Source organism: Nyctibius grandis, chromosome Z (genome assembly GCF_013368605.1).
Source record: "Nyctibius grandis isolate bNycGra1 chromosome Z, bNycGra1.pri, whole genome shotgun sequence".
NCBI lineage: Eukaryota > Metazoa > Chordata > Aves > Nyctibiiformes > Nyctibiidae > Nyctibius > Nyctibius grandis.
The window spans coordinates 48,823,568-48,849,172 of record NC_090695.1 but is presented as its reverse complement, the minus strand read 5'-3'; the positions used below and the strand labels follow the sequence as shown (position 1 = coordinate 48,849,172).

General features: G+C 41.0%; 1 protein-coding gene across 3 annotated transcripts in view; it reads left to right on the top strand.

The window, feature by feature from the left end:
• The window catches only part of DTWD2 (DTW domain containing 2), a 130,602-nt gene extending 105,859 nt beyond the window's left edge, over window positions 1-24,743 (top strand). For 2 of the 3 annotated variants that reach the window (XM_068423486.1, XM_068423483.1), the window contains one exon: window positions 2,837-3,499. In XM_068423486.1, coding sequence (XP_068279587.1) covers window positions 2,837-3,007 — 171 coding nt within the window. In that variant the 3' untranslated portion in view covers window positions 3,008-3,499. Of the gene's footprint in view, window positions 1-2,836; window positions 3,500-24,660 lie in introns of those variants that run through there. The other variant, XM_068423485.1, reaches the window with a different exon arrangement.
• Window positions 24,744-25,605: the final 862 nt, after the last annotated feature.

Genomic DNA, 25,605 nt, shown 5'->3' with positions numbered 1-25,605 from the left:
ATTATAGCCTATAATCACTCTGATGTCTAATTTTCATGAAGCCAGAAAAGCATGATGATTATTTAGTTAATGAGTGATTCATTGGTACTGAATGATGTGGCAAGCAGTGTTTGGAATGAAATTTTTGTGCTAGGTCTCGAAGGCTTTGTGTCATTGACTTTCTTGTGCTTTTTCATAATGGTAGATAAAACGTGAAACCACTTAAGTCAGGAGAGTTTATTAATTTTAAATAGTACATCCTGTAATAGATGTTAGGAGGCGGTATATATATATGCACGCCCTAAAACATTTATTTACTTTAGTTGAGAACAAAATTGTCTTAGAACCACTCAGATATTTTCACCAGTCTCTTCATATTCTAATAGTGGGAACTAGTATTACTTCAGATAATATCAGTTGAGGCTCTTGGGAATTTGTAAAATACCTTTGGGTACAACTTGTTAAAAAGGAAAAGTATTTCCAAGATGTGAGAAACTTAAGAAAATTTGGAGATTAGTATCAGTGAAGTTTCTGTCTCTCTTACAGACAGAACTCTTAACTACCTTTAAATTTACAGTTAACTTCTTCAGTTAAGATCTGAATTTAAAACTACTGGACTGACAAATGTTATTGAGAATGACTGGTGCTAGACTCTAAAAAGTTTCATTTAGTTAGCAGTCAGGTAGGATTAATTTCCTTTTTAGCATGTGTTGGTCTTGTAATATTTACTGGAGTCAAATAACCGTTATCTTTTTTTTATAGATCCATATTTTTAAATGATCCTCTGAAGTCAAAGCACAGCAAGGTGATCTTTGACTCTCAAAAACCCAAAAGGTGATTCAGTTGGAGACAAGCAATTGAGTATATTACTGCATGGAAAGTAGTAAGCTGTTTTCTGCAAAAACTAGACAGCAGAGATCATCTGAATACCCCCTCACAGCTAGCTTGAAGATAAAAGGCTTTTGTAAGCCTGTCCCACTGACCTCCTGCACTCCTGCAGCCATGGTATGCAACCCACTGGGTTATGTCTTCCTACCAGCCAACTCACAACTCTTATGTGTCATTGGAGGAATTTGGGACTTGAAAGTTCTTGAGTTTAAGTTTATCCCAGGTCAAAGAATACTAATTGGACATTAGCCTTTTCCTTGGAAGTTGTGATCCCTCTAGTCTGTGATGGAAGAGGTTATTAATATAATGTCTGTCTTAATCTTTTGTTGCTGACATTAGTAATATGAATTTAATAAGCATTTTGAAAAAGACCTATGAGTAGTTTTGCAACATAGACCCAGGTCAGCAATTGGATTGTGTACCCAGAACGTAGTCCAGAAGGGTCTGTGAAAGGGATCTAAAGCTCACCCATGTATTCACTACATTGTAGTGTCCACCCTGAGATGCTCATATCCCTCTCCATCAGATAATTAGTATTTTGGTACTCCTCCTACTAAAAAAAGATTCCCAGGTCAAAAATGGCTTCTGCAATTGGCATAGTGTAGAGTATGCCACCCCCATGTCTGCCTCTGTGACACTAGAGAGTCACCTGAACACCAAATAAATTGCATTTAGAATCAGACTGGGACAAAGTGTATGGCCACACAAGAAAATATGGCTCAGAAATTGGAACTCTGCCCAAAGAAACTTTTCTGGAAACTTGTGTATCTTTTATGCCAGTGCAGCTATCATATGCTTTTATGTTAGAAGGTGGTAATTAGTTATTGTAGAAGTTAAACCCATGAAAAATTAGAAATACTGAAATTAAAGGGGGCTTTGTGTATCTCCTTTCTCCTTTGGTGTGCTAGGGCAATGTTGGCATATTTTTCCTTCATTAGGGCTTCTGTCTTATTGAGGTCCAGGGTGAATGTGTTGTTAGTGTCTACAATTCCCAGTTCTGTGTTCTGTTTTATCCCTATGACTCAGAATTGGCCCAGCCTACTTTTCAGGGACAAAATTATCAGTTTCTCAAGGGTGCTTCTATAAATGTTGCAATAGCCAAGAGCTTCATAAATATTTGTGCGCTTCTTTATACCCTCTCTGAGTTAAATGGGTGCTGTTCCCAGCATATAAAATAGTGAATTGACGTAGAGAGCAGAGCCGTGGAAGTTAAAAATGGGCACTTAGTTTGATGCCCAGTGTAAGCTGCTTGATTTTCCTGTATGCTCAGAAGAGTCACATTTTACTCAGTAGAAACTCAGCTCCTGCTGACTGCAATTACACTTGTGATTGCTGTACACATCCGCACATGAGGCCTCATGATACTGAGTCAAGCAACCAGAAAATGAAGAACCTACAATTAGGAATGACTTGAGATAAATTTGGTTTGTGTGGCTTCGTTAGTCCTACATAATATTGCTGGGCAGAAGCAGGGATAGATTCCAGCCTCCAGGATAGCATTCCACCTGCCTTGATCAACAGTTCCTCCTCTCTTTCTAAAACCCTGCCTCAACGTATTTTCATGCAAGCACAACAACCTTAGTTATTGTTACTTATTTTATTATAGCTTGTTGACTGAGCCACAGTAATTGGTTGTAGTCCATTGCTAAGGTCAAGTTAAAGCCATAACTTACCGTAATGTTGCTGGGGCTGAAGTCAGGATTGAGTGAGTCCAAGGAAGGAGTAAGGGACAACAGCAGGTAGGTGGATGTGTGTCTGCTATGTGGGTTCTTTTTAGTATATCTCTTATTCAGCTGTGACCTCTTGGTCTCCAAAGGTTTTATTTTATCCACATTTATCATACAAATTATATTTTATCAGCAATTTAAAGTGGTCCTCAAATACAAAACCTGGAATAATTGATGTCTTTAAAATAGCTTACTAAAATGTTGGGGTTTTTGTCTCCCCCCACCCCTTCGTTTTTCTGCAGACAGTACTCCGCCCGCTTCAAGCTTTATGCTCTTTCCAGCTTCAGCATGGTGCCCAGATCCATCACAGCAAGGAGCATCTTCTCAAAAATGGCTTATATGACAAGCCAATGCCAAAGAATAAGCGCAAACTCAGAAGAATGGAGCTTTTGGTAAATAATGTTAAAATATAAGAAAACTGTACTGACAATACAATGGGATTTATTTGCAGCTAGCAAATGAATATGAATCTGGATTTGATCCAAACAGTTGACTCTACTGTAGTGAAACAACTTTTAGGCCCTTCATAGGCAAGAGTTTATCTACAAATGTGACAAACAGTAATGGACGAGCTTTTTCATTTTTGCAGTAGGCCAGGTGCCTTTGTTCAGATGATAGGAGATAATTCTCATTTCCTATAGAAAAGAAGAAGAAAACTCTGAGCATAATTTAGAGTTATGTTATCTCTTGGGTGACTAGTATGATCCTCAATACAACTGGATAAATTTACTTTGGAGAAGCTTTTATCAGTACAAAAAGACAAGGAATATGAATGTAATGGAACAGTAAGGCTTCAGCATTTAGAAGTGTATTGAATTTCTGCTGAGCATTTTAACTTCAATTTCTAATTACAGTAGGTTTTCAAACTATAATTCCTTATATTACTTAGTTCAGATGAACATAAGGCATGCTATTTATATAGTTCTTTTTAACATTGAGATTTTTATTTCTTACATTATTAGAATGCCTTTTTGTAAATTTATATACATTTTACAATCCAGTCGGGTTTAATTTCTCTCTCAGACTTAATTTTTAAATTAAGCCTGTATATGTTTTTACCAGAACTTAAAACACTTCCGACTTCAAAAAAAAAGTGAATGTAGAGAAATGCATTCTGGAATTATAACTCAAGTACTTCACTTTTGCTTGAGCAAAAACTACTCTTCTGCAGAAGGGGACATTTTAAGGATAGGGATACATCATACCCATACCCAGACATACAATGGTTATGATACTAAAGGAATTAAACAAGCCCAGTGTAAACAGCCCTGTAAGAAGTATGATGCAATGACAAATGGTTATGTCTGGATACCACCTACTACTAAGATGATTGCAGATCAGTTAGATTTACGTGTGTTCTTTAATTAGTTCTTCTTTTCTAACAGTGATATAACTGTATCTCTTTCTAATGGAAATCGCTAGAAGCGGAAGAATTGGGTATTTTTACAAGCTTTGTGATGTAATATTTTATGATCTGGAGGAGGAAAAAAAGTGAAATAAAGGTATTGGTGTTCCTTACTTCATGTTTGTAAATGCCTCCTTCATGAAACAGATTAAAATGCTTAAAGTTTGTCTTTACTATCGGTTCCACTCTAGGTAACAACATGGAGCTAATTGGGTACTAGTCTTAGAAAAAGATATTTTGTCTTTTAATTTATGAGCTGCAAGGCAAAAAACTATAGAAGTGGAGGGTGTAAACACAGCTAACTAATATATTAACTGAAGGCATTTCTGCAATTAACAAGAGAGGTTAGAAGTAGGTCAGAGATTAGCTAAGAAGTTTTAGTTAACCCTGAGCTAACAGTGACCTTTTGTTTAGGCACAGATGAACAATTTAATTTGTCTGGCTATGTGAGCAAAGTTTATATAACCTTTTTCTCTTCTCCCGGTCTAAATAAATCCTGTATCTGTCGCTAAATTCAGCAGACCTGAATTACTTCTGAGAAACCTGAAGCAAAACAATCTCATGTGATTAATGATAGTGTAGATGCACTTTTGTTCACGTTGGAGCAGAGAAAGGGCATGTTTATTCCTGTAGCAAAGCACAGCGCAGCAATCCTCAGGCTGGCTTGGAGTCTGAAGTTGCACTCTTGTGCAGCTTGTGTGCGCAGCCTTGTGTGTGACGCTGCATCCAGTTCTGGGGTTGACATGGCTTGTGCTGGGCTGGTAATCTCTTTCCCCTGTGCTCCGGGACATGGTCCAAGCATTCCTTAAAGAAACAAGGGTATCAGTTGGGCTTTACTGTTAATGCTGTATTTACATATATGGACAATGTTCACATTTAACGTGGTATGTGTTAATTTAGTTTACCTTATTTTAGATTCATCTAGAACAGTAGTGTATCTTTTGACCTACATTGTGAATATTATTTTCCTAGACAGAGTATCTTTTCAAATGTATCTTTTCATAAAATGTGAGTTTATATTATGGAGAGCAGAAGGGAATTTGTATTACAGGCTGGGATTCACAGACATCTGAAAAATGCCTTAGAATTACAGGATCAGAGAAATAGCTGTCTTAATTGAGTTATAATCCTACATTAAATACTCCTGTGCATGCAGTCTGTGCAGAGTTTTCATGTTTTTCAGCAAAGGATGAATTCCATACAGCTTACAATAATCACTTTTTAGTTTTGTTGATTCCTTTTGTTCTTCTAATTTTGCTCCTGTGGTTAACAGGATTTGTAGGATCTAGTGCTGGATGCATGGAAACCTTGCTAATTTAATTGCTAATTTCCTGTGTTGTACAGTAGTAGATCAATCACTATGCAGCAGTTGCTGAAGAAACGAAAATGAATTTATAGCAAACCTCCGGGCATTTTATTTCTTGAGTTTTTTGTATGTCCCATCTCAGCTATAATATAGTGATCATTTAGATGCAACACAGCAGTCATATGAAGTTCAGTTCCAGATTTGTTCGAAGCTATTAAACACAAAATATAATGCTTTTTCTTTACTTTTTTTGGTGGAACTTGCATGGCTTTAAAAATACACACAATGTAAGAGGAAGAGTTTAGAAAGTTTGTTTTCAGGTCTGTTGGATTCAGAGTTTACCTCTAAATACATTATCTCAAAGAAATGAGTACTCCGAAGTCCAAACTCTTTTGACAAAAGTTGTGCGTGATGAAGTAGCACCCTTTGCAAGCAATTTCATTAGAATGAGTTTAATTTGCAATTTTATTTTTTGCTGTAATGGTCAGTCTGTTTCATTTTTCACTTACCAAAAGATCAGTGAGTTAAACCCACCAGTCTAACAATATATTGATTAAAAAGAATGGAATGTGTTTGCTTCTAATGTTTGGTCCTTTGTCCTTGTCCACTTTGTACTTTCAAATATTGCTACCAAAATGAAATCTGCCTTCCCTGTGCCACTGTGTCATGCTTTGGGGAACAGGTGACATGGATAGCAGGCTTTTGAACACATGAACACATGTCAAAATTTTACAAAGGTGGGTGTTGTTAAGTCTCTGTATTTTCATAATCTGTGGGACAAGGTTTAAGAAAAAGGACAATGCTAGAAATCTTTCAAAATAAGAACACAAGCCTCCACACACCTTTTGTTTTGAAAGCTTTCAAATTAAAAGTGAAGAGACACTCAGGACAAACATAAATTTATTTTTCTTCAAGATTTTACTTTCATTGCCTCATAACCCCATTGGAATTCCAGCTGGAAGATGGTGTTACCATACTACCAAGAAATTACTCTTTTATTAATTTTTCTTTAAATAAAAAGAAGACTTTTCAACTGACTTCAAAAGGGGCAAAAATTATTTTAAGACCAAGTGTTTTCCTCTCAGCTGTTACATTAGATAAAAAGTTGCTTATGCTGCATTATTTTCTACAACTTTCCAGCTTGTTTTGAAGTTTAATTAAAAACTGAACTTGTTACAAGGGATAGTCATTCATGCTTTCCTCCTGAGGTTTTTGTTTATTATGCCTACATACATGAATGCACATAAATTATGTATTTGTTTCTGCTTCAAAGCAATAAAAGATCTAGTTTACTGTGATCACGTGCCACTGTGTCTCTACAGAACTGAATTGGTTCACAGAATCACAGAATCACAGAATCACAGAATCACAGAATGTTAGGGATTGGAAGGGACCTCGAAAGATCATCTAGTCCAATCCCCCTGCCGGAGCAGGATTCCCTAGATCATATCACACAGGAACGCGTCCAGGCGGGTTTTGAATGTCTCCAGAGAAGGAGACTCCACATCCTCTCTGGGCAGCCTGTTCCAGTGTTCAGTCACCCTCACCGTAAAGAAGTTTTTCCTCATATTTATGTGGAACCTCCTGTGTTCCAGCTTGCACCTGTTGCCCCTTGTCCTGTCAAGGGATGTCACTGAGAAGAGCCTGGCTCCATCCTCTTGACACTTGCCCTTTACATATTTATAAACATTAATGAGGTCACCCCTCAGTCTCCTCTTCTCTAAGCTAAAGACACCCAGCTCCCTCAGCCTCTCCTCAGAAGGGAGATGTTCCACTCCCTTAATCATCTTCGTGGCTCTGCGCTGGACTCTCTCTAGCAGTTCCCTGTCCTTCTTGAACTGAGGGGCCCAGAACTGGACACAATATTCCAGAAGCGGCCTCAGCAGGGCAGAGTAGAGGGGGAGGAGAACCTCTCTTGACCTGCTAACCACACCCCTTCTAATACACCCCAGGATGCCATTGTCCTTCTTGGCCACAAGGGCACACTGCTGGCTCATGGTCATCCTGCTGTCCACTAGGACCCCCAGGTCCCTTTCCCCTACGCTGCTCTCCAACAGCTCTGCCCCCAACTTGTACTGGTACATGGGGTTGTTCTTGCCCAGATGCAGGACTCTACACTTGCCCTTGTTATATTTCATTAAATTTCTCCCTGCCCAACTCTCCAGCGGCCTGTCTAGGTCTCTCTGAGTGGCTGCGCAGCCTTCCGGTGTGTCAGCCACTCCTCCCAGTTTGGTGTCATCAGCGAACTTGCTGACAGCGCACTCTAATCCCTCATCCAAGTCATTAATGAATATATTGAATAGTACTGGTCCCAGTACCGACCCTTGAGGGACTCCGCTAGACACAGGCCTCCAACTGGACTCTGTCGCATTGACCACCACTCTCTGGCTTCTTTCCTTCAGCCAGTTCACAATCCACCTCACTACCCGATCATCCAGACCACACTTCCCCAGTTTAGCTGCGAGGATGCTGTGGGAGACCGTGTCAAACGCTTTACTGAAATCGAGATAGACCACATCCACAGCTTTACCATCATCTATCCACCGGGTTACATCCTCATAAAAGGCTATCAAATTGGTTGAGCAAGACTTCCCGTTGGTGAAGCCATGCTGAGTGCCCCTAATGATCCCCCTATCCTTGATGTGCCTAGAGACAGCATCAAGAACAAGTTGTTCCATCACCTTTCCGGGGATGGAGGTGAGGCTGACCGGTCTATAGTTAGCTGGGTCCACCTTCTTGCCCTTTTTGAAGACTGGAGTGACATTTGCTTTCCTCCAGTCCTCAGGCACCTCTCCCATTGCCCACGACTTAGCAAAGATGATGGAGAGTGGCCTAGCAATGACTTCCGCCAGCTCCCTCAGCACCCGCGGGTGCATCCCATCAGGGCCCATGGATTTATGGACATCCAGGTTGCTTAATTGGTCCCTGACCCAGCCCTCATCTACCAAGACAGATTCCTCCTCTATCCTGACTTCTTCTGGGGCCTCAGGGGTCCGGGGCTCCTCAGGACAGCCTCCAGCAGTATAGACAGAGGCAAAGAAGGCATTCAGTAACTCTGCCTTCTTTTTATCCTCTGTCTCCAGGGCACCCACCTCATTCATCAGTGGGCCTACATTGCCTCTAGTGTTGGCTTTACCTGCAATGTATTTGAAGAAGCCCTTTCTGTTGTCCTTGACCTCTCTTGCAAGGTTTAATTCCAAGGAGGCCTTAGCTTTCCTAGTTGCCTCCCTACATCCTCTGACAACAGACTTATATTCCTCCCAAGTGGCCAGCCCCTCCTTCCATGATCTGTACACCCTCTTCTTCCACTTGAGTTTGCCCAGCAGTTCCCTGTTTAACCATGCAGGTCTCCTGGTACCCTTCCTTGACTTCCTACCTGTTGGGATGCTCTGATCTTGAGCTCGGAAGACGCAGTCCTTGAATGCTAACCAACTATCTTGGGCCCCCTTACCTTCTAGTACCCTGTCCCATGGGATTTCCCCTAGCAATTGCTTGAAAAGGCCAAAGTTGGCCCTCCTGAAGTCCAGGGTTGCGATTCTGCTAGCTGTTCTGTTCCTGCCACATGAGATCCTGAACTCTACCATCTCATGGTCACTACAACCAAGGCTGCCCTCAACCTTCACCTCTTCAACCAGACCCTCCTTGTTAGTGAGGATAAGATCCAGCAGCGCTCCTCTCCTAGTTTGCTCATCCACCATTTGCATCAGAAAGTTATCGTCAATGCACTGGAGGAACCTCCTGGACTGAGGATGGCTGGCTGAGTAGGCCTCCCAGCAAATATCAGGGTAGTTGAAATCCCCCACAACAACCAGGCCCTGTAATTGCGAGACTGCTCTCAGCTGCCTGTAGAAGGCCTCATCACCCTCCTCATCCTGATCCGGTGGCCTGTAATAGACACCCACAACAGTATCACCCCTGCCAGCCTGCCCCTTAATTCGCACCCGCAAACTCTCAACTCGCTCCTGATCCGCCCCTGGACAGAACTCAAATACATTCTAGCTGCTCACTCACATAAAGAGCAACTCCACCACCTCTCCTTAGTGGCCTGTCTTTCCTGAACAGGACATAGCCATCCATGACCACATTCCAGTCATGTGAGGCGTCCCACCAAGTCTCTGTAATTGCCACTAAATCATAGCCCCCCGACCGAACACGGATTTCTAACTCCTCCTGTTTATTCCCCATGCTGCGTGCATTGGTGTACAGGCATTTCAGGGAGCGAGCTGAGCACACCGATTTCACCCTAGGGGGATGGGAGGCCTCCCATGTGCTGGTATCACAAAATGGTGTTCACATGTGCTGGTATCACAAAGACGTAAGCCTAGTCCTTTTTTGTGCCTTTTTAACACCATTTGGTCAGTTAATGAAGAGATGTGGCTTTTCCTATGCCATATGAAGAAGGTGGTTCCTTTGTTATCTGTTGAAACCTGCATGAAGGCTAAATTGCTGTGACAGTTTCTCAAGCATTTCAGTTTCAGAGCCCTCTTCTCACTTTCTGCAGTAGTGGCTGACTCCTGTTTGCTACCCCACAAACACTCACATCTTCCCACATTCTAGTATCCCACAAGCGCTGCATCTCCAGCTCAGTGCCCTACTAGGAGTAATGATCTGAACATCCTGTATCACACCCACATTTTTTCCTTCCCTAAATCGTTGTACTCAAGTTAAAAAAAAAAAGCTGTTTCTGTCCTCATGCAGCTGTTCCTCATCTCCCTGCTACAAAACCTATGCTTTAGGGACTTCCACACACCCTTAGTTACTAGGTTCGTTCCTTGTGTCCCTTGTCACAATCCCTCCAGAGCCCCAGCACTTGATGTCCTGAGAGCTGCTGCTTTTGTGGTGGGGGACAGATGACAGGGGGAAGCAAAGAGGGGAGGAGGGAAAGGTCTGTGTTTTAAGAAGTTGAATAAGAGTCTTAGATAAAAGTTGCTTCTGTTGCTAGGGTATGGCTGCTATAAAGCTTGATACTTATCACTATGGCTTGGGATTTGCTTAATACCAGGATTGTCCTAACAGTTTGACTTGTTTGTGGAGTATATTGTAGGGCAGCTGCTTTGTTTTACTGGTTTAAGATTCACTAAAAAATTCTTTGGAACTCTTTGTATTCCATAAAAGATGCTAAATAGTTTTCAGTGTGAGAACATACTTCTATCACTAAGCAACAGAAAAAATGTTATACTTACGGGGCAGCAATGCTTGCAGCACAGTGTGGCTTAAGTTGATGTATATATACCAGTTGATCTGGCTGGTCCATGCATACTGCACATCTTCTGTCATGGTGTAAGGGGCAGCAGATGCTCATTTGGAAGTAGCTTTGAACTGTTCTCTCTGCCCATGTAAGTAATAATTAAAAACCTGAGTAGATGTAACAGATCATATGCTATGCTGTGGCCTACTGTGTCTGTAAGGACAGGTAACATATTTTAGCTTTTATAGCTGAACTGAAACTGGGACTTTATCCGGCATATGAAAGATTCTTTTGGGCTTGAATACTAGGATTTACTCTCAATAAAGAGGTACATCAAAGAGTATATACAAAAGATTTAAAGCACATTAAGACATATCTACTCTATATGTTAGTGAAACACGGCAACTTAGAATATTTGCAAAGCAATAATATATAAACTATTTGCTTATAGACCATGTGTTTACAAAATACATAAGTAATTATTATAAGTTATCACTATCTTTTAAGTAGTTTTTAAAAGTAAAATTAAATTTCTATAAAAAACCGTCAGTAGTTTTAGTTCCTTGTTTTCCTTTTATTGCCAAAAGGGCCATATATAGAGAGCAGATGTGCAGATAAAAGTAGTAGTAAATTTCTAGTGGGTTTTTTTTTTTTTTTAATGTGCTTTTTTATACATTTTTTAATGGATGTGTTGAGAAATGGGTCATATACTGGTTGTGATTAAGCATTTGCAGAATTGAGGTCATTTACATTACAGTTGAATCTTTTCTGTAATTACCAGCAAAGGTAATAAGGAAAAAGTGATACTGTAATATATTAATTTATCAACTTACAGTACTTTATTATGCTTGAAGTAGTCCTCTAAGGGATTTTAACTTTACACAAAATCAAGTTTCCTATTCTTTTCAGGGATTAGGTAGGATGTCTTGAGTCAGTGCTAGTATGTGCTGATGTATGGCAAATATGGAATCAGTATTGTGAGGAATACCAAGTTTAGATGAAAAGATCACTTATATAATTTTCCCTAGAAAGATTATGAGGTTTTTCTCTTTCACTGAGTGTCTCTGGATCAGTATCTGTGTTTTTTGCCATTTGAGTGTCATAAAAGTTATGCAGAACTGGAATCTTACTGGTCATTCTGTTTCATTATGGATTGTATCAATTATGGATTTGTTAATGGAAAGTGCTCGTAGCCAAAAAAGTTGAACACTTACAGTCTGTGACCCTTGCCTTATTGAAAGACATTTTCTTTCTCTTTTTCTTTGAGCTGGCATTTGTAGTAGACAAAATACATGCTTCAGCTGATCTTGAAATAGTTGTGAGATTCTTGTTCTGCTTGGCTTTTTTCACCTGTCTCCCCCCAGACAGGCAGCAGTTCTCCCCTCTGGGATTTGTGCCGCTGGTCTCCCTGTGATCAGCGTGAGTTTCACATTCTTTAGCTGTGCGGGCTGAACTGACACCTCTGCCTGAAAAACTAAATCATCCCTGCCTCTCTGTTTGGACAGCAGTTGTGTTTACTTTTTGACCCCGTCATCACTGTGGAGTTGCAGAGCTGTTCTGGCACTGTTGGGGCATTATGTGCTTTTGGTATGAAGAAGGAGAGCATGCTGTGAATGTAAATTTCTGTTGCATTTACTGTTCACTAGGGGTTTATTTGAAAAGGAAAAAATAAAAAGTCAATATTTGTCTGATGATAAAGACCAAATACGAAAGCAAACTTTTAAGGACCAGATTTTACACCTTGCCTGGGAGCAGGTAATGTGAGGTCCTCGCTTATGTGCCCTTCACAAGATACAAGGGAAATCACAGCCCTTCTGTTCAAGGGAATAGAAGAACAGTTCGTTTGCTCTGTCTCTAGAGGTATGTATCACTTCAAAGATGGAGGGAAAAGGGCATGACTATTGTATAGCTCAAAATTGTTGTAATACTGTATGTTACCCCTATAAAAGTGAATCCGTGGGTGGATGCAGCCTTTTCTTTAGGATATGTGCTCTGTAAGTTTTTAAGAGCTTTACAGCAAGAGGAAGTTAAGCATAGTTAAAAACCAAACAAGAAGCGTTCACTTACCTGGCAGCATTGCCTGCTTCAGACAGAAACTGATCTGAGTTACTGTTGTTGTTTTCACAGTGTGTATATGAGAAAATGATACCTAATTCAAAGTGGTAATGAAGTTTGGGGTCGGGGAATTGGATGTTTTTGGTTTTGTTTGGTTTTTTTGAAATCGCTCTAAAATTCAGGAGCAGGGCAAAAATGATTGGAGGAATTGGACTGGATGTGGAGAGAGGTGTGAGTGACAGAATTGGAGAGTTTAGGCCCTGTAATTTGCATCTGCTCTGACTTCCTAGCACTTTCGAGTCAGAAAAATTGTAATGTGAATGCTGTAACCTTTCAGAGTGCTAACTCATTCTTCATCTATATTCTGTTGAAATTCTAAAAAAAGGTCCTGTGCTGCCCTTTGCAGAGGTATGAACTTTGCCTTTGTGAAGCTTTGGATGAAATTTTGGTGATTTGTATGGAATTCACTGCAAGTTTTAGTTACCTTTGATGTTTTGCCTGTAAAATACTGAGTATATTCTGCCTCCAAAATTGCTGAAGCAACCATAGAAGATGGAAACCTACTAGTAGTATTATAGCACTTTGTGTGTCTCCAGCCTTCATAATGAAACGTCAGCCTCCTGAAATAATTTTGTGACTTTTGTCTATGCAATGGCAACAGCTGATTTTCATCCCCTTTATAAATTAATCTAAAGTTACAATCATACTGGTTCCTTTATTTTGAGAAAATTACTAGTTCCTAGAAGTAGATATTTGGCAGGTAGTTATTTATATCAAATGGTATTTATATCAAATTATTATTCGTATCTACCCATTTGTATTTATTCACTGATTTTTAGTAACTTCGTCATCTGCACAACAGATTTCCCACCTTTTAGTCCAAGATGCTGCTTCTGATGTGTGGCAAGTAATGGACGTTCGTGAAAAAATGCTTCATACACAATTTCTTTCTTGGGGAAGGAAATGCAGTGCTTTTGATTAACATTGGAACTTAATAAAGGGGAAAAAATAAAATATGACAGGAGTGTTCTGTTGAATGATTCTTCCAGTTAAGTTGATGATTTCTACAGGGGAATGCCTTGTGAATAATTCAGATAAGATAGAAGCAAGTGCCTTGCTGGCCTATGACTCAATGAAGAAACCATGTTGGAACCAAAGCATTCTATGTAAAATGCATGATAGTCTTAATGCTGATGTTTAAGTATTAATAAGTTTTGTCCTGTAGGATAGCCAGAGGTGCAGTAGGGTTGAACCCCAAACAGCATTTGTGTGTATCACTTCTGAAGCTGTCACAAATGCTCTGTTTTAAAATGGAACCAAGTGGATGGTCACTGTTCCCTAAAATAGCACCAGGCTCCAGTTCTTAGGCAAGCTGAACTGGCTTTTAAAAGAGAGCATGGTGACAGAATTTTACAGATGGGTATGGAAAAACTATAGGGAAGAAGCAGGTACTCCACTCTATGTTGCTCTGCTTCCTGAAGGGTTAAACTTCTTTGTGTAGGTAATCTAAGCAGGAACAGAAGCAAGCTTTAATAGGAATCCAATATCTTTTAAAAATGAACTATGGTAGCTCATGTAAGAAACGCATAGTGAATACCAACTGCTGTGTTTTAATTTCCGTATTTATTAAACAAATGTATTTGTTCTGCAAATATGCCTGAGTTGTAAATGCAGCCTGTAGATGCTGGAGTTATACGGAGGATAATGACTGTTATCTGTGAATCTGTGAGGAGTTTAAAAAGGTTGCTTAACTTCTGCATTTTCATTGTGGTACCAAAACCTGCTAAGATGCTTGCTTTATGCTTGAAAGGAGTTGTTGAAAAGTTAATGGATCAATTGTGCTATTCCTATTTATCTGTTTCATTAGTGCTGTTTGGTAAGACTAGAATTCGTCCTTTGCAGCGACTGTGGCTATGGAAGGCCTCTCTTAGGTACGGCTGGAGACTGCTCCTGTTTTCCTTCTGCCTTACCATCATGGTTTTGTACAGTAGCATAAGGACTTTGCTGCAGCATGTAAAATTTGTTTCAACATCCTAGAGCTGAAAACATGTTCTAATGTGCAGTGCCATTCAAAAGGTTACTGCAATACCTGGATAGATACTGCAGCAGTTTTTACCGCTTCTTAAATATTGTATCACAGAGGCATTACCAGCGTTGCTGACAGGCTTGGCTGTGGCCACCAGTGGGTCCATCTTGGAGCCAACTGGAACTGGATCTGTCCAACATGGGGACAGCTTCTGGTGTCTTCTCACAGAAGGCACCCCTGCAGCCCCCCCAGCCCCCTGAAACTTGCCACGTGAACCCAATACAGTGTACATGCACAGCTGCAGGAGAAGGCTTCTGGTCTGAGACCAGCATGCACATGACATGAATACAGACCAAGGACAAAACAGCACTTTTATTGAATGCGGGGACAGCTGAAAAATGGCCACTTGGGGGGATCCAGGGCACCCACGGTGTCTTCATGATGCAAGAACAGAGGACAGGCACTTAGCCAAAATGCCCCAGAGTAGCCCTGGCAAGGGGCTCTGCTCAGTACTGCAGAGGAAGGAACACAAGCCCCCGGGGACCAGTGCCAATCTGTCCCAGGGAGGCGAGGGGGAAATTGCTTCCTGACCCCAGAGCTGGTGATCAGCTGTTCCCTGAGCATGTGAGCAAGGTCTGCCTCCTGGCCCCACGGGGTGGTCATACCTACCAGGGACGCCACCACTGCCTGACCCCTTCCCTCCTGCAACCCAGATCCGTCTCAGGGGCTTCTGAGATGGCAAAGAGCCCCCAGAGAGATCAGCCTTGGGGGCGAGAATCCTTCGTGTGCCCGGCAGGACACCAGTGGGTGCTCCAAAGCACTGGGGAAGGTGCTGGCTCTGATACCCCTCGCAACATCTTTGCAGCCCATTCCTTAGTGCTGCTGCCACTGGCTCTGCAGGGCATGAGGACAGTGAGCTCTGCAGTGCTCCTCGAGCACCGAGAACGCATTCCTATGGTCTCAGTAGGCCACCAAGCCAACCTTTGCCACTGCTATCCAGCTGTGGGCACCTCCAGGTGTTTGTGGCGCTTCTCATCTCCCCAGGAGCTTGTCTCCATTCCCCAAAGGAAGGATGAAGCAGGATTTCCATCCAGCTTTGAACGTGGCCCTGCCAGGAGCTGAGACTGTGGCAGAGAACCTCCAGCAGCCTCGTCCAGCCTCGAGTCTTCCCCCATCAGCCCCTCCAATTAATCCCACTGGCCCCTCAAAGACATCCTCGCCCACGCCATGGGACAGCCCCAGCTGGCTCTGTCCCGATGGCACAACCTTTGCAGGCTGGTGCTGGGGCACGGGAGGATGCCCCTTTTATCCTGCCCAGGCATGGTGACGCTGCATTGCTGGGCAGTGGCACTGTGCCATGGGGGTGGTGGGGCCCCTCGTATCACCATGGAGGGCTGCACAGTAGGAAGGCCTTTGGGGTGCTGGCCCCGAGGCGGTCCCTGTGCCCAGGGGCTGTGGTCTGCCCCTGCCCTTGGTGGCCATGCACCGGGCACAGATGGGACAGCTTGCTGGGCTCCCTCCCTGTGACCCTGTGCAGCAGACTCCTGGCATCACCATGGAAGGGCCAAGAGTCAGGTTACAGCCTGGCCTTGGCCAGAGGCTTCTGCTGCACCACAAGCAGCCAGGTAGCTCGTTAGCTGAGGGCAACATTGCCTGTGCTCTCAGCCTGGAGGAGTCCAGCAGAACCCTTCCCCACTAGGACCTAGGGAGTCCCTCTTCAGCACAAGGCTCGGGCACTCCTTCGAGCCACGCTCCCTCCCCAGGGCTGATGTGAGCAGAGGATGTCATCCAAAGTCTTGATGTGACCTGAAGTCCTTGCAGTCATCTCCTGCTCTGCTTGCGTAAAGCTCAGTGGCTGGACCAAGGAGTGTGCGAAACACACTGTCCTGCTTCGCACCTCTTCAGAGTCACCTTCCAGAGCAATGGCCATGGCCTGGGCTTCTGCAGGAGAGGGCAGCCAGTGCCTCTGGCTTGTGGAGGGCTGCTACACTTTAATGCAACATTTCAAGCAACAGACCACCGCACGTGCCACTGCATTAAAGCTTCATGCTGTGGACCCAGCTGAGACCTGGGTCCTTGAGAAGAAAATCTGTCCTAAGAAGGCAGGTCAGCCCCTTTGTGACTGCCAACTTAAACCTGCTCAGTGGAGCGGGGTAGGTCATACCAGTCTTTTAAGTTTGTTACTGCAAAAGTACTTGGGGAATAAAAAAAACCCAACAAACTAATTTCAACATTAAAAAATGTAACTCTTACCCGGTGCGTTTGTAACTCTTACCTGGTGCCTTTTCCTGTTCTCTTAATAGACTTTTATGTCTCTGTGAAAGAGAAATCAAGTCTGGCGTCTTGCTAGAGGTTTCTCACTCAAGCCACAATTTATCCAGAGCAAAAATTTAATTCTCATAGATTGCAAACATAGTTTACGCTTTACAAAAGCCTGAGATACTACAGGTGCCTCTTCAGGACTGCTCGGGTTTCCTGAACCTTTCAAGTTCCTCTGTTGTCTTTGCCTTGATTTTCAACATCTTTGTGCTAGGAATTACATTCTAACCTCCTTGGCGTCCCTCTTGATGTGCCCTCTTCCCAAATCAGGGCATATACTGACCCACCTCTCTGAAAGGCTGTGTTTAAATATCTTTCCTTTGCCTTTTGTCTGCCAAATTGCTAAAAAACAGAGTACTAGTTTTTCCAACTAGTAAGTTATCAGATCCTTTCTGTTATTTTTATATGCCAAGTTTTTGATTGGACAGGCTTGAGAATTACTTCTCAGAGTGTCTGGAGTTTAATTGCTTATAAATTAGTTCTTTCATTTGCCTTACTGTGCTAACCACTTTCTATTAACATTGCTTTCAAAGATCCATTTTCTTTGCTTCAAAGACCTCATATCTCAATATGAGATTACAACATTTTATGGTTCATAGTGCTGTATCTTAAACTAAAATTGTGTTCTGCCATGGTATCTGTTTTCTATAAGCTGTTCTGTTTTAATTTTCTCTTCAGGAAGATCTCACTAATTTTCCCCTTTGGGACCTCTGGCCTTTATGTATGTTAACTGACGTTTTATCAGATTATAACTTTCTATAGAGCACTTACTGTGTTATAAAAGCCAGCTCAAGATTTGTTAACTGTATTATAGGAGATGTGTGTGGATGAGTTTGTAAGGTCATGTTGGTGCTCTTTTGTCTTCTCTCTTAAACCCTGTCCCTCAGTCATCTGTATATTGGTTCACATCAGGCCTTGGCTTTGGTGTATGTCTGCTTCCCTTTGTGAGGAAGCTCTAGCGTTGGATACAAACTCTAGATCAACTGGACAAAAGCTTTCCCTTTTCCAGTATGGACACAACTGGTGCACTCTAAAGGGGCCAAAGTCTACTGTTCTGGAGATGCAACTGGTATGCACAGCGCTCAGTGAATTTAGACATAGAGGTGTAGATATTTACTAAAGTCTCTGAGAGGCAGGTTTATGTCTCTTCAGTGAGGTCAGTGAAAGCCTCAGCCCTCCTGGTGTGGCTGCTAGTTCTCTCTGGAGTTGGCCAGCTCCACTTGCAGCGTGTACCCAGTATACTAAGAAATACTTGATCCTGCTGATGTGCACAACAGGATCCAGCTACCTCAAGGCATGGATGATGTGTGAGAACACTTGTTTCTCCTTATCCCCTAACTTTCCCCTTGTATCTTTATTGTGCCTCTTTGGACAATGAGACAAGGAGTGTGATGGCCAAAGGCAAGATATGTTCAGACATTCTTTTCAACGTAATTTTATTTGACATAAAATTTTACTGCATTGGAAGTGAGTGTAGTATCACAAAACCAATGTTATTCCTTCTTTGAGAAGGAGCTTAAACATGGTTAATGTTTAGTATCAAATGAAGGTGGATTTTTTTTAACCTTTCTGGATTTTGCCTTAGTGTTTGTTAACTTTCTGTCTAGTACAAAAGTACCATCTTTCATTAAAAGGAAACTTTGGGCTCTGATTTCTCAGAGTTCCCAAGGGAATCTCATACTTTTGAACACTAATCCTGCTAAAAGTCTTTTATACTAGTAATTTGTTTTAATTGGTGGCTGTGGTTAATAGGTGCATAGGCTTCTGATGTTTACTCAGTTTTTGTTGATGTTACCGTGTAAGCAGTTTTTCAGTGGAATGGAAATATTTATGTAAAAGTTGACTAGGCATGACAATTCTAGTGTTGTAAGACCAGTGCCTGTTGTGAACTCACTTAAACTACACGAGAGTTCGTTCAAGTGAAGCTTTTAAAGTTTGTTAAAGGTTTCTAAGGTGTGTCAGTGAAACTGGCTGGAACTAGCTGGACCTGTACAGTGTACTCGATCTGATAAACGGGAGATGTAAAGTCTACTTACTTTCCCTTTTTCTGTATCTGCTGCTAAGATGTTTCTATTTCTGACATTTCATGAATCTAACAACCGTGTCAGTGACTAAAGGGTTTCCATTTTCCCTGCCCTTTTATTATAGATTGAGATAGCCTTATTTGGCAACGTTTTGATACTTTCTGGAAGCATTGGGTGCTTGCTTCTGAATGTATGTGAGCACTGAAGCTGTTGTTTAAAAAACTTGAGTTTCATGGTGTGTATTATAAGTGTGCTGTTTTTAAGGATGTTGAAAACAAATTTTGATTTTTCAACTAAGTAGCCCCTTGGTAAAAGAAGTGAGTAATAGTAAATACATTTATTTGCCTCTTAGGGGATGACTCTTAACATGGTAATAGAATGCATTAGTCCAGAAATAACAGTACGACACTGGGGAGCATAGAAATGGTTGAGAAGCAATGTCAGTTCAAGGGAAATGTGTTAGTGAGGCATTGGTAACTGTGCAGCTGGGAGGGAAGGAAAGCAACTAGGAAATTTCCCAGCCTAAAGAGAAAGACTGTTGAAAAATCTGGGTAGAGGTTTAGTGGAGCAGAGAAGCTGCTAGTATAGCAATGAGAAACTGAATGGATTTGGAAGATGAATTTCCAAGTTGTGTATTTTATTTATATATATAAAAATGTGTAAACATATGTATAAAATATTGTGTGTAATTAGAGAGAGAGAGAGAGTAGGTATACTTTCTCACCAAACTGTGCATAAATGAAGGCTATAATTTTGCTTTGAGTTTTTGAGAATGTGCTTTTCAACTCCTTGGTCTAGAGTTTCTGGTGTCAGAAGAATCCCTTTGTGGGCACTGGTGCTCTGTGGTACACTGTTAGAGGAACTCTATTTATAATGTATTTTTAAATAGAATTATCAGCAGTAACCCTAGGCAGCTGATTTGTCCAAAGCAGAAACTACATGATGTTGCTGTGAATGCGTAGGGAACTGTACATAGAAGGTACATTTTTGGAGTTTGTCTTAATTTTTATTATCTTTTTTAATTATTATTTTTAATGATTTGCATCTTCCTATACTGCAAATGATATAGTAGAGGAGTTTTACAGCTACTTTCCAATTTGTAACATCAGTGAGTATAGTTTGAGGATCGTAGAGCCTTGAGTAAAACTAAACTTTGTGGGTCTTCCATGTCCAACTATGTTTTTACTAAAAGAGGCATGGCCAAGAAACAGTAAGGTATCTTCTGGTTTTTGTTGGGATTTTGTTAGGTACCAAGTCTTGCAATGAGATCTGTGAGTCCTTGGATTCCTTTGAAAATCCACCTGTCAAATAGTACTTGAGACCAGTGTCCAACTTTATTTCATTTAAAGCTCAGCCATGGTGTCTAAGCTTAAGTACACACACAAATACCTTGGCTAAAGGAGGAGCCATGAAGCATCAGGTCCCTTAAACCACAACAGCAGTTGCAGCTACTTATCACTAGGGAGCAAGCTTTGAGGTATTTCATCTGAAGGCCATTTTAAGTTAAGCTCAGAATATATAGGAAATGTGTGGAAAAAAACCCCTTGAAAATCATGAAGCTGTATACAGCTTTTTAGAGGTCTTGAATAGTTATGTAGATGACCCACAGAGCTAAGCAGAAAAAACAGATCTATAAGGCTATTTAGGAATTTGAATGACTTGTTCTGGGGAATGAATCAGGAAAATTATTACGCCTTGCTATTTCAAGCAAACTAACTTCATGGTTTTCTTCATCTCTCTGCCAGAAAGAACACATCTCATTTGAGGAAAGTGGTTTTTTTTTTTTTTGCTTTTGTTTATAATTCAATCCTTGTTCTTCACACAAGAACTATTTTGCTATGGGAACTTTACTAGCACCCAGTAGAGTTCATACAAAGCTTGTAAACAAATTTTGTTGTCTTTGTAAACACCTTCAAAGCAAAGATCTTGTCATGGTTGGATGGAACTGCACATTGCAGAAGCAGCCATTAGACCTGAAGACAGACTAATTAGATGTCTGCCTTTTGCTACATGGTATTAAGACTTAAATTCTAGCACACCTAAAGTTTGTGCAATTCCAGGCATCAGTCAATTAGACAAAGGAAAAACAGGTCAATTTTATTAGACTAGGTGACTCAGGCAGTTGATTATACTGAGAAAACACAGGACTTGGTGCTTTAGCAGAGGATTTGCTTTTGTAATTGACTAACTGCTGCCTCCTGCTCTATTGACCTTCACTAATTTGTAGTATTGTCTGTCATTCCTTATCTGCAGCTGAGCGGGGAGGTTCATGTGCAAACATCAACATCGTTAAGGTCAGAGGGGACTGCATCTGTCTCTGTAGCCTGTTCATTTTAATTGTGTGCACAGCCAGGCTGCAGGCTTTCTGCCATTTCGTTACACAGACCTATCTGAAAATCTGCAGTCTTTTGTCATGCTGTCACTGTTTTAATAATAATGAAATGAATAGTGAAAATAACTGTGGATCATTTAAACACCTCGAGAGTTTCTTCTGATATGGTCCCTGCGCTGCCACAGTGCTGCAGGGGTCTGCATCGCCTGGGAAGTGGCTCTGTTTTGATATAAACGGCATGCTGGTCAGCCCTGTGTGGCATGGTGGCATATCACAAAGGGTATATCCTGTTGTTCTGGTTGCCATGGGACTCCCTCCCCCTTGACATATCAGTGGGGAGGCTGAAACTGAGAGAAAACCACCTGAAACTTTTACTCAGGTTGCATAAGTACCCTTGAGTTGTATTTCTTGATGTTTTGGATATGTCTACATGAAGTGGAAAAATGTGCCACTGTTTGCAAGGGCCTGTCTTTTTAAGAAAATAGTTATTTAGCATTATGACCAATGCAGCTTTTAAGTGTTTGCAGTTTTTGAACACATTGTTAGTCGAATTAGTTAGAAACATAGTGACAAAAGCACTGTAGGATCGCTGTTGCTTGGTAGTTTCTGTATCGTCTCACTTCTGCTGCAGAATGATTGTATATAAAAATACTGCTTTTTTTCTTCCTCTAAATACTTACGACATTTCAGTTCTGTTTGTGATATTTCCCATAGCCTGTTGTATTTTAGCATAAACTATTTTTGGTAATAAACATATTAAATGTCCTTATTTTAATTGCATCTCTCTGTTCAACATAGCAAGCTTTCTATTTCTGCACATGATTCTTCTTACTTTGATGTGTCTTCCCGTCAGATATTTGCATCCACTTACTTGCTTTATTTTCCTCTTATTTTACCTTGGCTAAGCTGACATACATGATAGTCTTTTAAGAGTTTTTCCAAAATTCTTTCTTTAGCCTCTTATGTTGATATTGCTTAGTCTGAAGCTTTTCAGTAAGATGTCTAGGTAAATACCCAGAAATCTTGGTGCCGTCACTTTGCTAGCAAATGACTGTTCCTTCTTGGTCCTGTAATGAGATGGAGGACCCAAACATAGTTTTTTACTTCCCTGCTCTATATCGTAGTAAGCTGTCCCAATTAATAAACAGCTTCATTTAAGTATCAGTAGTCTGAATTATATTGCATGCAGAGGTTCTAGTTTGACTTTTTTTCACATCGATTTTCAATGTATTTTGTTCATATTGCAAAGCTTCCTTGTTTTTGAAACTATATTTATTCATTCATAGCCCCTATTGACATGGTATCGATCAGGAATAAAACTGACACATTTTCTTCCTACTAAAGTTTATGAATGAGAATACTAAATAAGTGTCTTTTGTCATACACTAATTTGAGCAAGAAATACAAAACCAAAGAGAACAGATGTTTCAAGGTCTGCTTTTGAAGTAGTCTTGAATGTATAGAAAGATGGTGAGTGCATTAACGGACAATCAGCAGTTTCACTTCAGTGCAAGTCAGTGAAAGTGTTTTTAAAGGAAATGACCTACCTGATCCTCCCTCCAGCCTTGCTACTTCAAAATGATCTTCAGAAACCAGTGCTAACCTGTACAGAATGCTGAGAAGGACAAAAACTCATTCTGCTCATCTTGATGACTTGTTGAAAGAAATAGCTTGATGAATTTGCTAGTTCAGTAGTCTGGCTTTTGCAGAGAAACCACATTTCTGAAACACTGAAACACAGCAAGCTGACACCAAAAAGTTACTGCCTTTAGCAGTGGATCTTTGATCTGGCTCTGACTGATGTTGCGCAGCTGTGAATTCCTCAAGGTGATGCAATATCAGTTCTGAGCCATATTACTTGCAGATCTGGATGATAAAACAGAAAAATAACCTGTGTACATATTTAACCCTGCAGCTGTGTTGCACTGCATTTCCTTGAACTCAAACTCATGTTTATTCCTTGCATTGCTTTCTTGAGATGAACAGTGCATGGTTTTCTTGTGTATTTGAGCACCCTAATGGTGATATCTCTTCTTCAGTGTGACCAAGCATCACTCCTGCCTATCAGGAAGGTGTACTCTTGGGTTAAATTTTCACATTATTGGAGTGCTAAAAGAAAACAAGCGTCCCACAGTTCTCTGCAAGCTGAGGAGATGGGGGTAACATCAGCCATGAAGGGTGTTCTAAATTCGTCGTACAGCTAGTGGGAAGACGGAAAATCCGCAGAACGTTTGTGTCCCAACAGTTGCATATACATTCAGTGCGCATTCTTGGGATGTTATTTTCCTGCAACAGCTACATGACATCTATCTCCCTGCCTTAGTAACATTGCTGTAGTGACATGCAGATGAAGAGTGAAAGGAAATGAAGGCAAGGTTAGCCTCAAAATGAAAAAGCAATCTGTTTCAACAAGCCCTTTATTCCCAGACAGAAGTGAAAGCTTTTTTCCTTTAAACCATGCTTCATCTTAGTGACAAGTGACTGAAACACAGAGTGAAGCAGAAAGAGAAGGGTAATTGGGTTAATTCAAATTGGCTTGTATTTCCACGATTTGATTGAAGACTGACTAAATAATTTGAGGGGAGTTCGTTTGTTGTTTTGTTTTGTTCCATTTTTAAAAAAGATTAATTACAGCTTGTAAGAAAATTGTCACAGCCCCTGAAACTAATGAAATATTGTGTGAGATCTGGGTACAGCACTGATACAGATTATAAATAAATAGTACATTATTTATGCAAATGACTGTGACTTATATACAAACCTGTGCAGTGGATGGCAGAAGCCAAAAGAGTGTAATGCCCATCTTAGAAAATGACTTTGAAATTACTGATAAACGAATTTGCCTTTATTAGATCTTGGGGCAAAGGTGGCAGTGGCTGGGGGAAGAGCTCAGCGGGAAGTGGGGAGTCAGGCAGTTCTTGTGAGACTGGCGTCAAGACTGGGAGGAAGGATTCTTTCAATGTGGTCTAATGGGGAAGAAATACCAGACCGGAATGAATGGCTGATACTTGGTGTTAGAAACCTCAGAGGATGTGATGTCAGTGTGCGTGAGTGACTGCGATGTTCTCATGTGAACAGGACTGTTTGTTTAATACTAGGAGAGAATTCCCTCTCCTGTATTGTGGCACAAAAAAAAGAAGTAGAAAATTGTGTTAGCAGGTTCATGGAGAACCATGTTGAGATTTAGAGGTAAAGAGGCAAAAACTGGCTTATTCGAAGAACCTGGTAATTAGACAGCTAGATCCCATTAGAAAGGAATCACAAAACAGATAAACCTCCTCAGCTTGCTTTTCTGATTTTCATTATGTTGATTTGTTGAGTATGCTGATTTCCCCATCTCTTTTCATTGTCTAAGTTATTTAATAATTTCTGGAGACAATGTTAGTATTTTCATAATCTTTATGCTTCTAGGCCAGAGATCCCTAACCTTTTCTACGTGGAGGCCATCACTGATGCAGAGCACTGGATAAGTCAACGCCATACTTCAGAACAGAAAAAAACCAACAACTGAAGATGTGCAGGGAGATTATGAGAGTTAAAGGTGAACCTCAAATGTACAAGCAATTTTTGTTGCAGCGTGCTTTTTTTATTTGTTGTCTTGCTTGGCTGGAAGTAAATATGATATGTTATGGTACAATGAAACAGTGCTGCTTCTTTATAAAACTGGGGATTAAGTCTACTGCTCTGCTTCTCTGGTCTTCTCATCCATGAACAGAGGTTTTGAACAGAGCGTCCAGCCATGCCCTTGCCTGGAGAACTCACATTTCCACAGAGTGTGATACTTGTTTCACAGTGTCAGAATACCCCAAGCTGCTGAAGACTCATACTAAGGAGATAAAGCCAACAGGGACTGTGGAACACCACTGGAAGCATGTTAGTCACTGATGAGAGAAACTGGATGCTACTAGTGGCTGTGGTTACAAGGAATGGTGTTACCTCTGACTTTCCACTCTCTATGGCCCTGTTTTTAACTAAGTGTGACACATTGTTTAGGTTAAATGTTCAACTATGACCCTGTGCCTTGTCTGACAGAGTCAAATGGGGTTGATGCATATAGAGAAATGTTGTCATGTTCTCACAGTGTCTGTTGACTTGTAGTACAGGGGAGTCCTGAGACAGAAACATAATGTCTAAGAGGTCCAGAATGTTCAGTTTTCTGAGTAGAATCCTACAACTCTTAGTTTTAGCCTGAGTCACCAGTGTGAAATACCTGTGTTTATCGTAAGCATTTTCTCTGTAGTTCCGTTTGGGCATTGCAGCAGATAGACAGATGCAGCGACCTTAAAAATTCCTGTTCAAAGAGACCCCAGATCCTCTTTTGTAAAATATCTACTTTAGGGTATTAGCCCCATTTGA